This window comes from Gobio gobio (genome assembly GCF_949357685.1).
Source record: "Gobio gobio genome assembly, chromosome: 9".
Taxonomy (NCBI): Eukaryota; Metazoa; Chordata; class Actinopteri; order Cypriniformes; family Gobionidae; genus Gobio; species Gobio gobio.
This window is the reverse complement of record NC_137115.1, coordinates 40900255-40918013: the sequence shown is the minus strand read 5'-3', so window position 1 is coordinate 40918013 and position 17759 is coordinate 40900255. Positions and strand designations below refer to the sequence as shown.

The window sequence follows — 17759 nt, the reverse complement described above, 5'->3', positions numbered from 1 at the left end:
CAAACTCAAAACTTGATAGTTCTGCTTACTTAAAATTGGGAACAACGTTTGATTTAACTGATTACCTCAAATGTTTTGAGTTAGCCTAACTTATTCAGGTTTACAGTATGGTTGCCATAAAAAAGTAAGCAGCTGTTTCCTACATTGATGTTTCATGAGCAGCAAATCGGCATATAAGAATGATTTCTGAAAGATCATGTGGCACTGAAGACTGGAAAATTCAGCTTTGCCATGACATGAATAAATTACAATTTAAAATGTACAAAAATAAGAATTTTCAATCAAATAAATGCAGCATTTATGTAGTCTGATAAGTAATCAGTTAATGTCCTGTAAATAAATAATAATGGTGCTTTGGCAAGTAGATTCAGACATTGTGTCCTAAGCAAGTTTCACTGGCCTTGCTCTGATAAATTTTCCATTTCTTCTTAGATGATTTCATTCGAAATATATTCCTATGAGTAACAACTACGTTGTCTTCCAGCAGCGTTTTCTGACTATGCAGCACAAACTGACAAGTATAAATATCAATAAAGAACAAGCTCTAAGCTGCTGAGTACATGCTGCTCCTAAAGTTAGTCCTGTCTCTAAAGCTCACTGCTGCAGCGTACTGTGGACCCCCTGTGGATCATCTACGGGTGTGTTTTTCTGACTCTTAAAGGGAAAGGTGCTGTACAGCCTGTACTGGCTTATTTCCATGGTGACCACACACCTCTTGCACCATGCTTGATGACTTATTTAAACGATAAGGGTGGGAAGGGAAAAAAACAACAACCTCATGAATACAGAACACAAACACATACTTACAAACAGAGTTAAGAATTTTCAATAAAGGATAATATATTAAAGACAGCAAAAATCTGGGCTCTTAGTGATTTGGAGTGGTTTTGAACACAAATGTTTGGATGCACAAATAATCAATAATAGCTCAATAATAAAGTTGATGACAAAAATATATGAGAAGTCCTTTTTAGATGCGAAACATGTCAAAAGAATAACCATATTTATTCACTTTAAAAATATTTCCCTGGTCTTAAAGACCCGGTCTTTTATCTAGAAGTAATAACTTTAAAACATTTACAAAAAAACAAACAAACGATAAACAGAAAAACACAATGAGTATTTTTATTGAAAATTCAATTCAATTATTTCTTACTTTAGTTTATGGTCCAATTCTCACTATTAACTATTAACTCTGACTTTTGCCTCAAACTCCTAATTACTGCTTATTAATAGTTAGTAGGGTAGTTAAGTTAAGTTAAGGTAAGGTAAGGTAAGATTAAAGGGGTACTTCAGCGCAAGGAATATGAATGTGTATTTAAACTGGGTCATTTACAGTGGGGAGAACAAGTATTTGATACACTGCCGATTTTGCAGGTTTGCCCACTGTGGCGAGCAGCGAGGCCGAGGGACCGTGAGGGCGGGACGAGGCGGCGCTCATCAGAGAGGATGAGCGCCAGCTGCGAGCCGCAGCGATCTCGGCCCTTGCGGAGGAGTGAGGGAGTATAAAGGAGGAGTGACGACAGTGAGGGACGAGAGAGGACCAGGCCTGGATTTTGTGTTATGTTTTATTTTGTGTTCGCTGCAGTCGTCCGTGAGGGGCTGCAGCTTATTATTTTCATTTGGTGTTTGTTTGTATGTAGGCGGCAGCCGACCGTGAGGGGCTGTCGCCGCCATTTTATTTTGTGTTTATTTAATTAAAAGTTTGTTTATTGTTCGCCGGTTCCCGCCTCCTTCTTCCCGTACAAACAACATTTACTACAGTGGTGCCGAAACCCGGGAGGAAGGAGGGACACGCTGTCGAAGAGCCCTCGCAGCTGAGGGGGATCGCGGTGCCGCGGAGTTCGGGCAGCGCGGAGGAGAGAAGTCCGCGAGCGGCTGCCCGAAGCGGTGGTGCTGGAGCGGATGAAGATCGGTGGGACGGAGAGCTCGCTGCCGCGCCCCTGGGTCGAGGTGGGGTGGCTGCCGTCCGCGAGGGGGCGAAGGAGTCCCCAGCGCTTGCCCGGAGCCGAAGCCTGCTGCCGTCCGCCATATTGGGGAGGAGCCGGAGCGCTGCCGTCCGCCAGGTTGGGGAGGAGCAGGGAGCGCGGGACGGGGACTCGCTTCCGGCCGCCCTCAGAAGGAGGAGCCACCGCCGGCCGCCAGGGGGCGGAGGAGTGTCGAGCCGTCCACCGGCCGTCCAGTACCACCGCATGGCACCGCGAAGAAGAGCCTCTCGGCTGGCTGAGGACCGAGCGGCAGTGTGTCTGGGAACCGGACCAGAATTTTTTTTTTTTTTTTCTCCTCTCTCCACTCTCTCGTCTCTGTCGCTCCTCATGCTCCCCGCTCCGTTCTCTCACCTCGCTGTTCTTACCCCCAGGTCCCACGGCCGCCGTGATCGCCCCCCCCCCGGGGAGGGGGGGGGGGGGGGGGTAGAGCGCAGACTCGGGAGTGCCCCCCGGCCTGCGAAGGGCGTTGGGGGTATGTGGCGAGCAGCGAGGCCGAGGGACCGTGAGGGCGGGACGAGGCGGCGCTCATCAGAGAGGATGAGCGCCAGCTGCGAGCCGCAGCGATCTCGGCCCTTGCGGAGGAGTGAGGGAGTATAAAGGAGGAGTGACGACAGTGAGGGACGAGAGAGGACCAGGCCTGGATTTTGTGTTATGTTTTATTTTGTGTTCGCTGCAGTCGTCCGTGAGGGGCTGCAGCTTATTATTTTCATTTGGTGTTTGTTTGTATGTAGGCGGCAGCCGACCGTGAGGGGCTGTCGCCGCCATTTTATTTTGTGTTTATTTAATTAAAAGTTTGTTTATTGTTCGCCGGTTCCCGCCTCCTTCTTCCCGTACAAACAACGTTTACTACACCCACTTACAAAGCATGTAGAAGTCTGTACTTTTTATCATAGGTAGATCTCGCGATACATGGCCCCATCCATCCTCCCCTCAATAGGGTGCAGTCGTCCTGTCCCCTTTGCAGAAAAGCATCCCCAAAGAATGATGTTTCCACCTCCATGCTTCACGGTTGGGATGGTGTTCTTGGGGTTGTACTCATCCTTCTTCTTCCTCCAAACACGGCGAGTGGAGTTTAGACCAAAAAGCTCTATTTTTGTCTCATCAGACCACATGACCTTCTCCCATTCCTCCTCTGGATCATCCAGATGGTCATCGGCAAACTTCAGACGGGCATGGACATGCGCTGGCTTGAGCAGGGGGACCTTGCGTGCACTGCAGGATTTTAATCCATGACGGCGTAGTGTGTTACTAATGGTTTTCTTTGAGACTGTGGTCCCAGTTCTCTTCAGGTCATTGACCAGGATCTGCCGTGTAGTTCTGAGCTGATCCCAGACCTTCCTCATGATCATTTATGCCCCACGAGCTGAGAACTTGCATGGTGCCCCAGGCCGAGGGAGATTGACCATCATCTTGAACTTCTTCCATTTTCGAATAATTGCGCCAACAGTTGTTGCCTTCTCACCAAGCTGCTTGCCTATTGTCCTGTAGCCCATCCCAGCCTTGTGCAGGTCTACAATTTTATCCTACATGTCCTCACACAGCTCTCTGGTCTTGGCCATTGTGGAGAGGTTGGAGTCTGTTTGATTGAGTGTGTGGACAGGTGTCTTTTATACAGGTAACGAGTTCAAACAGGTGCAGTTAATACAGGTAATGAGTGGAGAACAGGAGGGCTTCTTAAAGAAAAACTAACAGGTCTGTGAAAGCTGGAATTCTTACTGGTTGGTAGGTGATCAAATACTTATGTCATGCAATAAAATGCTAATTAATTATTTAAAAATCATACGATGTGATTTCTGGATTTTTGTTTTAGATTCTGTCTCTCACAGTTGAAGTGTACCTATAATAATAATTACAGACCTCTACACGGTTTGTAAGTAGGAAAACCTGCAAAATCAGCAGTGTATCAAATGCTTTTTCTCCCCACTGTAGGTAGTAGAAATGTGAAATTATTTTTGAATTTGGGGCCTTCTAGAAAAGACAGAAAATGTATTTTTGTCTCATGTGGATGAAAGACAACAACTCCCAGAATGCACTTGCTTCGCTGCTCAACAAGGCCACTCCCAAAGCCACGGCTACTGGTTATAACTTGCCCACCATCATTTTGATTTTCATATAGTAACTGTTAATACAATCATTTCGTTCAGTTAGAGAATAGACACTACAATTAAAAACTGAACGTGTCTTTTCAATAAAGTGTGAGTGAGCCGAACGAAAGTCACAGCGCAAATGCAGCAGGAGTCAGATTTCATTCATCACGAGAGCGCAGAGCGCAGAGCTGAGGTAAGCGCAGCAGTCATTCATGACGCGTGTCCAGTCTGGCGCATTTTCAGATCATGCCTATGGAAGCGTAACTTTCATATGAATTCATTGAAAAGTTGAAACACTCACTTTGCTCTGCACTGGTCCTTTATTAATGCCCGAGCCGAGCGGCCGTGCGCATTTACATTCTGTTAGTGAGATCCCACCCCTATGGGCGGGTTGATAAAATGCGGAACTAGCTCCTTCTACTGGCTGTAGTCTATAGCCTAGAATATACTACCAGGTTTCTACTGATACAAAGCTTAATGCTAAATTGCTGAAGTAACTCTTTAAGGGATGTCTTTAATATGGACATGCAGAATAAGGCAGTAATATGTGCTTCATAAGTACTAATAAACAGCCAATATCCTAGTAATATGCATGCTTATAAGCAACTAGTTTAGTAAGAATCGTTTTGCTTGTTTCAAAATTTTGAATCCCAGACTTTCAATATGGTCTCAAACTTTTATGTCCCCAACTGTATGTCCCAGTATAGAAGTTAAACGTTTCATATAGATTTTAAATGCTGACTGTTGCAGCAGGTACGCCACATCTTGCTTTATTTAATTATAATAGCTGTGAGAACAGGTCTTGGCATGTGGCATTGGCAAGACCCCTGGGTTAAACCTGTGCGAGTGTCTATGTAGGCTTTAGTCTAAGAGCTCTGGATGCTCTGGTGGTATTTGTGTGTGGGCTGAAACAGTCGTATTCCATGGTGGAGACCTGATAGCATGGAGCTTGTGTATGCGCTGTGTTTTAAAGTATGTACGTGTCCCACCCCCAGACCAGTGGTGTGTGTGTGTGTGTGTGTGCATCTGCATGTGTGTGAGGGGTTTAACCGTGTGAGGTTGGTAATCTGAAAAGCTGCTTTGCCTCCGGGCGGTAGTGTGAAACTTGGCTGGAGAGAGATACAGGCAGGATGAGAAAGAGAGCGAGAGAGGCATAGTATGTTATGTAACAGGGCTTTTCTTTCCTTTGTCAACAAACAGGAGAGGCCTGTACACACACACACACACACACACACACAAAGTTAGTCACCAAATACTGGCATGAGAGTTTACTTCAAGGGCACACCCGACTCGTGAGACGTGAGGTATTACTCTATACAAACACACTCCAGAACAGGCCGCGGTTAATGTTTTGTAACAAGAGCTGGACACGACGTCTTAGAAAAGAGGGAAAAGTATGCGCTGAAAAACAGGACTGGTCTGGCTGTCTTACAGAGGGGGTTTTAGATGTTTACCGAGCACGAACACTCACACATTTAATCACATTCTGCAAAAACATGAACCTGTGTGGTTCCTCTATTACCCGCTTTTCCATGGAAATGGTGCTGGTGCTGGTGCTGGTGCCAGTGCAGGAGTTGGAATTTCGTCCAGAGGGATTTATGAACAGGCCTACGTTTTCATTGACGTAACTGACTAAGTTAGAACACAACCTGCCCATGAACATAGTACAGCGCATCACAGTCTTTGTTTTGAGAGCTTTCTGTTTTAACACCCAAAGTGATTTAAATCAGTGTCATTAAGCAGTCGTCATCAACAATTTGGCTTTAAATTAATGAGCAGAATTTATTCATATATGTAATGATTAAAACTACTGAAACTTTTTTTTTTAAAGAAATTGATCAAGGACACATTAAATTGATCAAAAGGTAACAAAAATGTTCACATTGTTACAAAATTTGTTCATACAAATGCTGTTCTTTTGAGGTTTCCATTCATATTTTTCATCAAAAATATGTTTTCAACAATGATAATAATAAGAAATGTTTCTTGAGCACCAAATCAGCATATTAGAATGATTTGAACGTGATCAGAATGTGAAAACTGCTGAAAATTCAGCTTTGCCATCACATGAACAAATTACATTTAGAAAATATATTAAAACAGAATTAAATGTAGCCTTGGTGGGCATTTTAAACTTCTTTCCAAAACATTTGACCCTAAAGTTTAGGCAGTGTACAATATTTATAAATAATTTAGTTTCAGACAGACAGATTAAATAAAGCGGCAAGAAATGCAGTCCCCAATAGTCAGAAATAAGAAATTTGAATGATAGAAATTTGCTTTACAGTAAATTTTATTCTTAATCATGAAAATATGTTAATAAAATGTTTAAATTACATGCCACATTATCTTACCAAAGCTAAAATTTAAACATTTCCCTTTACTTTTGTTTTTAAGTAGACTTCAGTTAGCAAGCAAAGAGTTTATACTACTTGTTTAGCATAGCCTTAACTGATTTTTTTTATAGCTAGAACTTGTGCTAATTTTCCCAGCATACAGGTAACTAATGTAATATAATGACAATAAATTATTGAATTTCCATTTTTTTGGCTGAACCTTTCCTTTAAAATAAAAAAAATTAAATTGCCTGAAATTATGTATTAAAGCTAGGGTAGGCAATTTCTTTTTTTTACGGACTTGTGGACTTACAATGGGTGGCATGTGCGTGTAATCGTGAAGTCCTCAAGACGGTAGGGCAAAAGTGCAAAACTCAGTTCCTGGAAGGCCAAAGCACTGCAGAGTTTAGCTTCAAGCCTAATTAAATGCGCCTGATCCAGCTCATCAAGTCCTTTAGGCTTACTTGAAAACTACAGGTATGTATGTTGGAGCAGGATTGGAATTAAACTCTGCAGGGCTGTGGCTGTCCAGTAACTTGTCTGCACCCCTACCGTAGGGTATTCCGTTTGTCATTTTAGGTTTCAGAAGCGTGCTCCAAAGCCCCCTTTTTGGCCGATATGTCAAAAAGATGCAGAATCAGGGAAAGATCGCGAGGGCTTAGGGTTCCATTTGGAATAGGGCCTAGCGATTGTAGGGAGATCCCACTCTCCCTTCTGAGTGATCTCCAAAGCCATGCCTCCTCCATAACACATGAACGCACACAGCCATAGCAGAGTCTGCAAAGTGCCACGAGGGACAGCGTTGAAAATGTTGCCATAGAAATACATAAATCTGAGTCTGAGGACGTGAACAACTCTGAGTAGAACGTTGCAGGTAGCAATCTCTTAACTACTGTAATTACGACAGCGTGAACATTGCATAAGCTCGTTGTTTTGGTTCAGGAGGAACTGTAAAAGCTGTTTGTTTGCGGCACTCAAGACTTGTGTGTCAACAACTCTGCACAGCCTCATGGAACAGATGATCTGTGATGTCTAAGTGAGAGAAGGTATGGAAATATACAGGTTGACAAGCAGGTAGGACATCCTGTGTGTCGAATGTGATGATTGGATAAACATTTTTTGGCCCTGAGACTTCCACAGAAGATGTTTTTTGTTAAAAAAAATTACACAACTTATAATATTGATTGCTATTTGATTACGTGTACCAGGACACAACTTTTTTTAAAAACACTGAAATATTCCTTTAAAAAAATAACCGTCACTTTTGATTTCAAGGTGACTTAAGCACGGCCCCAAAATGGCATTTCATATGCCTTTTCGGTCTTATGGACTTTCTGTCATGTGCACGTAGGGAGACCGCAGGGTGTCCCATTTAGCATTTTAGGTTTCAGAAGGGTGCTCACAAGGGCCCCCTTTGCCGAGCCTGCACTGAAGCAAGCGCCACAGCAGAATTCTTCCCAACAGTCAAAGCGGCGGTACGTCACGAAAGTGCAGACTTGTAGGAAGACCGTGACTCATCACAGAAACCATTCCCTCTCCCTGGAAACACAAGTCTAATGGTTCTGAATGCAACTACACACAATCCTGCTATAATGTATAGACATAGTATAGATACACTGCGCTTTGAAGCTTTGTTGTCAGCGTTCTCTGTTGTGACCATTTGGCAATTACCACACGTCTAAAATTACAGCGGAAAACAACAGCACCTGCTTGACATTTTAAACATTCTGTACATTGTGTGCTGCCTGCCACACGCTCACGTTCGCATTCACGTTCACCTCACCAGAGAGAGTGAGAGAGGCCAATTATATCTGTTCATGAGTCATGACCTGCTGCTCAGCAACCAAAGTACCAAGTCATTGGTGAGAGGGATAGAAAGATATAAAAAGAGAATGGCTTCTAGCTAATGCAAGAGAAATTCAACCAAAAAACAAAGGCTTAGAGAAAAACACGGAGACAAACAAGTGGTAAATGAAGGGAGCGACCGAGCGAGTGAGCAAGAGCGAGAACATGATGAGCCACGTGAGTTTGGCTCAGACACTGCAGGCCCGTTACGTAAACACCCCCCACTCTGTCGCCTCATGGACTCAGCAGACACCGTGCCTCTCCAATCCCTCCGCCTGCTGCTGCGCCACGCTTTTTCTCTTCCCTCACATGGCTTCTCACATGCTCGCTCCCTCCCTTCTTCTTTCCCCTCGCTCACCCTCCTACTCTCTCTCTCCCCGGGGAGCCGGCGGTCTGTGCCGAGCCGAGCAAGCCTGCATGAAACTGCAGCACCACTCTCAGGGCGGGAAGAACATGGCAAAACTGCTAAACCCCGTGGAGAACGAGCGCTCCAAAATAAACAAACACATACTGACGTGGAATTATGTTTTTGTGCTGGAGAGATGGAACAAATAGGAGTTGCTTTTAAACTTGTCACGAGTTCTGAATTGAGCTGGATGATGGCACTATTGTCTTCTGCAGAGCTGCTTTATGGCAAATGTGTTTCATAATTGACAAATTTTTGCAACATCAACACGGTTATTGAACTGGGCTGCGTTTGTGAGCCCAAGTTGAATGTGAAGACAACTGCTTACAATGCTTTTGGGAAATGCGGCTCCGAAATGAAGCAACTAACTCAAGCTAAATAACGACACCACTGTCTTCTGTAGAGCTGCTTAGTTCATCAATTATTAATCAAGATCAATTCAGCTATGTTCACTGTTATTGAACTGAACTGAACCAACACTGAACAGACTTGAGTTGAATAATGATACTTTTGTATTTTTCGAGCTGCTTATCTGCACAATTTGAATTTGCCTCATATTTAATGAAGTTTGCATCATTGACACTGTTATTTTGCTATTTGTTACTGTGAAGCTGCTGTGAAACAATCATAACTTGACAAACTTAACTTGACAAGTCATGTATGTTAAAGAGATAGATCACCCAAAAAAGAAAATTAGCCCATGATTTACTCACCCTCAAGTCATCCTAGGTGTATATGACATTCTGCTTTCAGACGAATAAAATCAAATAAAAAGAGTTATATTCAAAAAATTTCCTGGCTCTTCCAAGCATTATAATGGCATTGACTTGATGGGTCATTTTGAAGTCCATGAAAGTGCATCTATCCATCATATAACTGCTCCACATAGCTCTGGGGGGGTTAATAAAGGCCCTCTGAAGCAAAGTGGCACGTTTGTGTAAGAAAAATATCCATATTTAAAACTTTATAGACTAAAATAACTAGCTTCCGGCGGTCAGCGGTACACAAGTTGACTTGCTCTAAAAGAATAACCCCTGACGCGATGTACAGGAGCATCGCAAGCTTTGACGCCTCTCGTGGATAGGGCTGGGCAACAAACTCAAGCCCCTCTTCTCTTCTATCGAAATCCTCTGCCATTTCTCTTTAAAAATTCTCGTTTTAGACTCTAATTCATGACCGGTGTTTTGTTTTGCTCTATCCTCTGCGCTTCTGCGTTCGTCAATACGCATGCGTCAAGGGTTCAAGGGTCAAGGGTTACTCTTTCGCTGTAAGTCGACTTGCGTACTGCTGACCGCTAGTTATTTTAGTTCAGAAAGATTTAAATGGTTTTTTTACACTAACGCGCCACATTGCTTCAGAAGGTCTTTATTAACCCCTGGGAGCTGTGTGGAGCAGTTATATGATGGATAGATGCACTTTTATGGACTTCAAAAATGACCCATCAAGTCAATGCCATTATAATGCTTGGAAGAGCCAGGACATTTCAAATATAACTCCGATTTTATTCGTCTGAAAGAAGAATGTCATATACACCTTGGATGACTTGAGGGTGAGTAAAACATGGGCTAATTTTCATTTTTAAAATGAAAATTCTGTCATCTTTTACTCACCCTCAAGTCGTTCCAAACCTGTATGAGTTTCTTTGTTCTGCTGAACACAAAAATATATTTTGAAGAATGTTTGTAACCAAGCAGAGAGAGCAACCAATGACTACCATAGTATTATTTTCCCTACTATGGTAGTCAATGGTTGCTCTCTCTGCTTGATTACAAACATTCTTCAAAACATCTTTTGTGTTCAGCAGAACAAAGAAACTCATACAGGTGTGGAATAACTTGAGGGTGAGTAAATTATGACAGAATTTTCATATTTGGGTGAACTATCCCTTTAAATCAAGTCACCTTTATCGTTTTAAAGCAGCTTTACAATGACAAACAGGAAAATAACAGAATCAATGATGCAAACAGAATTAAATGCTGCTGTAAAACAACAACAACAACAACAACAAAGACAGTCATTAAAGTGTCATTATTCAGCTCAAGTCAGTTCAGTGTTGATTTAGTTTGGTTAATGAAACAAATTGTGAAACAAAGTTGAATCAGCTAAAATGCTACATTTAAGACATTCCGCAACTCACTATGATGCCATAATGTTTACGATGCAACAGCTGGGAATAAATCAGCTTTTTCTGTCCTTTATTCTTTTTTTCCCTACTCTTCCTTCTTTTCTCTGGCTCTCTCTTTCCCTATGTGCAAGGCTGTAGTCAGCTCTCTGCAGTATTGATTTGTGGTGCTGGGTGATTTGGCTACTTGCTCTAACACTATGAGCGTGTCCTCATGTGCCTTTGCTTATGTAACAGCGCGGGACTCTTTCTCTGCTGAATGCTGATTAACTGTCTGGAGCTTTAGGACTCCCAGCATTCACCCTGCCACAGATGCCAACGACACTGCAGAGGCCCGAGAGCTGCGCTTCACTTCGCACGCCTGCATATGCGCACACACTCTCACGCCCTGGGAGGGTTCATCAAGTTCACAGTCCTTGATTTTGGCATTAGCCCCCTCTTCTGACGGTTGTTGGTATGGCATTAACAATCCCTAGAGGCATTATGACATCATTGGGGGCAGGTGCATATTTGATGTATGCTATACAACCTGAGCTGATCTGCAACTTGTTGTTAGTTAGTGGAAGGTTGGATTAGAAACCCATTTCTACACTATCAGTCAAAAGTTTTAAGTTTGAAAAAAAGTCTATTATGATCACAGAGGCTGAATTATTTTATAAAAAATACAGTAAAAACTGTCATATTGTGAAATATGATTGCGATTTAATATTTTCTTATTTATTATATTTTAAAATGTAATTAATTCCTGTGATGGCAAAACAGAATTTTCAGCATCATTACTCCAGTCTTCAGCATCAAATGATTTTCAGAAATCCTTCTAATATGCTGATTTGCGCCTCAATTATTAATAGGGGTTCTTATTATAATCAATGCTTAATATTTTTCGTTGATAGAAAGTAAAAAAAACAGCATTTGTTTGAAAGAGAAATATTGATATATTGAAATATTGATATTGAAATATTGAAACATTATAAATGTCTTTCATGCATCCTTGCTGACCAAAAATATTTCAGAATAGAAAACAGTTATTTTAAATTGTAATAATATTTCCCAATATGTCTGTTTTTACTGTATTTTTCATCAAATAAATGCCTTTATGACCATAAGAGACCTAAATTAAGAATTAAGTAACCTTAATTATTCCAAACTTTTGACTGTACATTTTATACACTCCGTGAACAAGATGATTCATAATTTTGGTTCAAGACTAAGAGATTCATTCATAAAGTAAAAGAGGGAATAAAAAGGCTAAAATTAGGTTATGGAAAGGTTCTCATCACACTTACTTTCTCCTCGAGTGTCTCCTTCCTATCCAGCATCTCTCGCAGAGTCTGTAGTATCTTCATACACAACTTCTCCTCTTTCTCCATCAGTTTCTTGGTGTGTTTGATAAGCCTGAGAGAAAATATAGTATCATATTTAATACTAACCTTGCAATATAAATCAGGAATACCAAACTGCCCACCTGACCATCAACTACAACTGTTTTATAACTATGAATTTAACTGTAATAACTACAATTTCAGAGTTCGACTAATTTGACCTCATACCTAGCATATTATTTTTCATGGTTAGTGGAGTAATGATTTATATATTCCTAGATTGCACAGGTAATAGCCCCATTAAATACTAAAACTAAATACATGACAAACATAATTATTTAAATATGTAAGGGCTGAAAGTACACTACTGATCAAAAGTTTGGGGTTGGTAAGATTTTAAAAAAAAATTCAAATAAGCCTCTTATTCTCACCAAGGCTGCATTTATTTGATCAAAAATACAGTAAAAACAATAACATTGAGAAATATTACATTTTACATTTGTTTTCTATTTAAATATACACTATATTGTCAGAAGTTTTGGGATGTCTGCCTTTACATGCACATGAACTTTAATGACATCCCATTCTTAATCCGTAGGGTTTATTATGGAGTTGGCCCACTCTTTGCAGCTATAACTTGGGAAGGCTTTCCACAAGGTTTAGGAGTGTGTTTATGAGAATTTTTAACATTCTTCTAGGAGCACATTTGTGAGGTCAGGCATTGACCTGCCAGACATAGAAGCTTGAGTACTCCAGAGAACACTGCTCTAAAGTCCATTGATGGCGTGCTTTACACCACTGCATCCCACGCTTTGCATTGCACTTGGTGATGTAAGACTTGGATGCAGCTGCTCGGCCATGGAAAGCCATTCCATGAAGCTCTCTACTCACTGTTCTTGAGCTAATCTGAAGGCCACACAAAGTTTGGAGGTCTGTAGCTATTGGCTCTGCAGAAAGATTCCGACTTCTGCGCACTATACGCCTCAGAATGCGCTGACACCGCTCTGTGATTTTACAAGGCTTACCACTTCGTGGCTGAGTTGCTGTTGTTCCAAATTGCTTCCACTCTGTTTAGTAGTGAGGAAATTTCACGAATGGACTTATTGCACAGGTGGCAACATATCACAGTACCACGCTTGAATTCACTGAGCTCCTGAGAGCGACCCATTCTTTCACAAATGTTTGTAGAAGCAGTCTGCATGCCTAGGTGCTTGATTTTATACACCTGTGGCCATGGAAGTGATTGGAACACCTGAATTCAATGATTTGGAGGTGTGTCCCAATACTTTTGGCAATATAGTGTATTTTAAAATGTAAGAAACATTTATTATTATTAATGTTGAAAACAGTTGTGCTGCTTGATAGATTTGTGGAAACTGCGATACATTTCTTTTCAGGATTTTTTTGTAACAATGTACAAGTCTTTACTATCTCTTTTGATCCTTGCTGAATTAAATATTAATATCTTTAAAAAAATAAAATAAAATGTTACTTACCCCAAAACTTTTGAACAGTAGTTTACATCAATCCACATAATTTATATCTGTCAATAAAATCAATTGATTTGCAGGCCAGATTTGAGGAAAAACGAATAACATTTAAGGCGTATATAAAGTTATCACATATCAGTGACTGCATTCAAGTATTTGAATTGTTTTTGCACAGCAAATTTCCAAGAGTCACGTAATTTCAATGAATGAAATGCCCAAAAATCTGCGACACATGTACATGACTACAAAACAGGAAATGTGTTTTATGTCTTAGGCGTTGAAACGTATATAAGCGCACCTCTAACACAGACCTGCTGTGATTTTAGAGGTATATCTTGCTCAGACACAGATAATTGCTTATATAAGGCACTCAGAACCCCAGGCACATGCACAACAAATACATTTTATAGCTCATATATGATGTTGCTGGTATACTAAATCACAACAGAACCAGGTCTGACACTAATATAGAAATATAGCAGAAATTCTCAGTGATCTATAATGTCATACCAATACCTACGGCTATTTTTAACACTGCCACTGGACCTGTTTAATATATTCATTGCGGATGACGCACAGCTTTAATGTGTTTGATGTGGGTGCGTGTCTCACTTAGACATGAAGGCTCCATCCTCACTGCGGAGCTGAGCAGACTCAGGAAACAGCATCTCTGGGCTGTGCAACACGTCTACTAATACAGAGAACTCTGCTTGTACCCGTGGGCTAAACTGCTCCTCAAGATATGCAACAACTCCCTGAAACACATAACATCAAATCAAAAATCATAGACAAAAGGCTTTTAACATACACAAGTAATATTACTGTTATAATTAGCAGGTTAGTTTTCACAGGGGTTTTCAATCTTTTAGATGCCATGGACCACCAAATATGATATTGCTGTGCTGTATTTTTTTTTTAAACCAATGTATTTATTTTAATCAATGCTTTTTTTTATTCCAGTTATTTCGTTTAATCTTATTTAACTATTTTTATTTGGTATTTAACTTATTTATTTGGTAACAATTTAGCTTGGGCATCAATTCTCACTATGAACTAGTTGCTTATTAGCTTGCATATTACTAGCATATTGGCTGTTTATTAATACTTATAAAGCACATATTACTGCTTTATTCTGCATCCTTTAATCCTACCCCATACCTATACTTAACCACTACAACAACTACCTTACTGACTATTAATAAGCAGTAAATTAGGAGTTAAGTGAGGCAAAAGTCATAGTTAATAGTGAATATGTTCCCCAAACTAAAGTGTGACCCATGTTGACTTTTCCACGGACTCCCCTAACACTCCCTTCGGCCCCAAGTTTAAAAAGAAACCCTGGGTTAGCAATGAGGATGTGCAATGAGGTGTATTATGATTTTTTTAAATAATGGATTTCAGGATTACCATACTTTTTCCTGTCATTGTTGACAGAGGAAAAAACACAGATAAGCCGCATCGATCTAGGTCACATTTTATTATTAATCAGAATTAATAAAAAATACCTGTAAATAAAACCTTTACAAACATTAAACATTATTTCCCTTCACTCCACAACAAATCCTTTAAATTTACCGGTATTCAGAACAGAACAGGAAAGAAAAACATATAAAATAATCTAAAATATATATGGCATTCCTTATTATCAACATTTAATATAAACGCAAAGCCTATACTGATTTATTTAAAGCGTGAAAAAAAATTATGGACATTTGAGAAATGCATTATACAAATAGATTTGTACCTCATTTCTCAAATGTGTGCACTTAAAGGGTTAGTTCACCCAAAAATGAAAATTCTGTCATTAATTACTCACCCTCATGTCGTTGGACACCCGTAAGACCTCCGTTCATATTCGGAACACAAATGAAGATATTTTAGTTGAAAGCTGATGGCTGAGAAAGGCTTCACACAGGCCTCCATTGGCATTCAGTACATTGACACTTCCAAGATCCATGAAAGGCACTTAAAACGTCGTTACAAAGTCTATCTCACCACAGTGGCTCTACAATAATCATACAATGCGACGACAATAGTTTTTGTGCGCAAAAAAAAATCAAAATAACACCTTTATCCAACTTGTTCTTGTCTTCCGTGTGCGCCTCCACGACGCATGCGCGAGAATATGACGTAGCGCCGGTGTTCGGGAATCGATGAAATACACACTTAAGCCCCATTTTGAGAACTACGCCGAGACCTAAAGCACGATCAATGTAGAATCCAACAGCTTAGACACGCGCGTCTTCCTCTGCTCGTAAACAAATCGCTTCTGGGTCATATGTCCGAACGCCGGATCTGCGTCATATTCTCGCGCATGCGTCGTGGAGGCATACACGGAAGTCGAGAACAAGTTGGATAAAGGTGTTATTTTGATTTTTTTTTGCGCACAAAAACTATTGTCGTCGCATTGTATGATTATTGTAGAGCCACTGTGGTGAGATAGACTTTGTAACGACGTTTTAAGTGCCTTTCATGGATCTTGGAAGTGTCAATGTACTGAATGCCAATGGAGGCCTGTGTGAAGCCTTTCTCAGCCATCAGCTTTCAACTAAAATATCTTCATTTGTGTTCCGAATATGAACGGAGGACTTACGGGTGTCCAACGACATGAGGGTGAGTAATTAATGACAGAATTTTCATTTTTGGGTGAACTAACCCTTTAAGTCGCACGTTTCAGATGCTAAAATAACGTGACTTGTATTCCGGTATTTGATTCTGATTGGTCAGTTGCCTTGAGAAAACTTTACAGATGAGGTTGTATAACGGTGACAGTTTTGGATTTGAAGGTGATGTTACCTGTAGTTTCTCAATGATCTTGTAATCATGGGCCCCAAAGGGCTCCTTGCGGGGACGGCCGCGGGTTGACAGCTTCCAGTCCTTCACCGCACGCTGCACCATGCTGGTGTGTGTCTTCAGCGACAGGGCGTTGACTTGACCATCCAGGTCCACTGGAATGGCGATGGCCCGACTCTTGGCTGGGAAGGGTTAGGAGGAGGACAGCGCCGTTTACAAATGTACACATTTCCAGACAACAATACATAAATGATAAAACCTTTAAGCATTCTCTTAAATTTAACATCTGAGGGAAACGCATCAAAAACATGTTAAACGTATTCAAAATCTCAAACACTGATGGCAAACATCCTTTGATTTTTGGGTTTTTATTTTTATAGTATGATTTCGATTTTTTAAGGCAAGAGTACAATTGTGTGACTATTTCCAAGGATACATTACTGGTATTCATACAAAATGTATTTAGTTTGCAGGTTGAATGCTTTTTGAGAGTATGTGAACACAAGGTTTAGAAATATACCAAGTGAAATATTGAGACCTGACTATCCAGAATTAACTACTTAAAGGGTTGGTTCACCCAAAAATTTAAATTCTGTCATTAATTACTTACCCTCATGTCGTTCGACACCCGTAAGACCTTCGTTCATCTTCGGAACACAAATGAAGATATTTTAGTTGAAATCTGATGGCTCTGAAAGGCCTCCATTGGCACAATGCACGGTACACTCTCAAGACCCTTACAAGGTACTAAAGACGTCGTTACAAAGTCCATCTCACTACAGTGGTTCTACAATAACTTTATGGAGTGACGAGAATAGTTTTTGTGCGCAAAAAAACCCTAAATAACGACTTATATAGTGATGACGATTTCAAAACACGGCATCATGAAGCTTCGAAGCGTTATGAATCAGCAGTTTGGATTGCCAAATTTCAGCAGTTTGGCGGTTTGACACGCGATCCGAATCATGATTCGACTCACTTCATGATGCCATGTTTTGAAATCGTCATCACTATATAAGTCGTTATTTAGGGTTTTTTTGCCCACAAAAACTATTCTCGTCACTCCATAAAGTTATTGTAGAACCACTGTAGTGAGATGGACTTTGTAACGTCGTCTTTAGTACCTTTTAAGGGTCTTGAGAGTGTACCGTGCATTGTGCTAATGGAGGCCTTTCAGAGCCATCAGATTTCAACTAAAATATCTTCATTTGTGTTCTGAAGATGAACGGAGGTCTTACGGGTGTCGAACGACATGAGGGTAAGTAATTAATGACAGAATTTTCATTTTTGGGTGAACTAACCCTTTAACCCAAGGTGAAGTATGTAAAGTAAACATGGAACAAGATAATACATTACTTAACCTAGGTTTT

At 40.7% G+C, this 17759-nt stretch overlaps 2 protein-coding genes across 3 annotated transcripts in view; both read right to left on the bottom strand.

Moving 5' to 3' along the window:
• LOC307131743 (uncharacterized protein) overlaps positions 1–17759 on the bottom strand; it is a 676237-nt gene that overhangs the window by 521359 nt on the left and 137119 nt on the right. The gene's annotated exons all lie outside the window — the stretch shown is intronic.
• The window catches only part of itpr2 (inositol 1,4,5-trisphosphate receptor, type 2), a 119299-nt gene that overhangs the window by 50391 nt on the left and 51149 nt on the right, over positions 1–17759 (bottom strand). For both annotated transcript variants that reach the window (XM_079826041.1, XM_079826042.1), the window contains exons 35-37: positions 16393–16571; positions 14209–14351; positions 12071–12179 (exon numbers count right to left, since the gene is read on the bottom strand). In XM_079826041.1, the coding sequence (XP_079682167.1) occupies positions 12071–12179; positions 14209–14351; positions 16393–16571 (431 nt within the window). The remainder of the gene's footprint in view (positions 1–12070; positions 12180–14208; positions 14352–16392; positions 16572–17759) is intronic.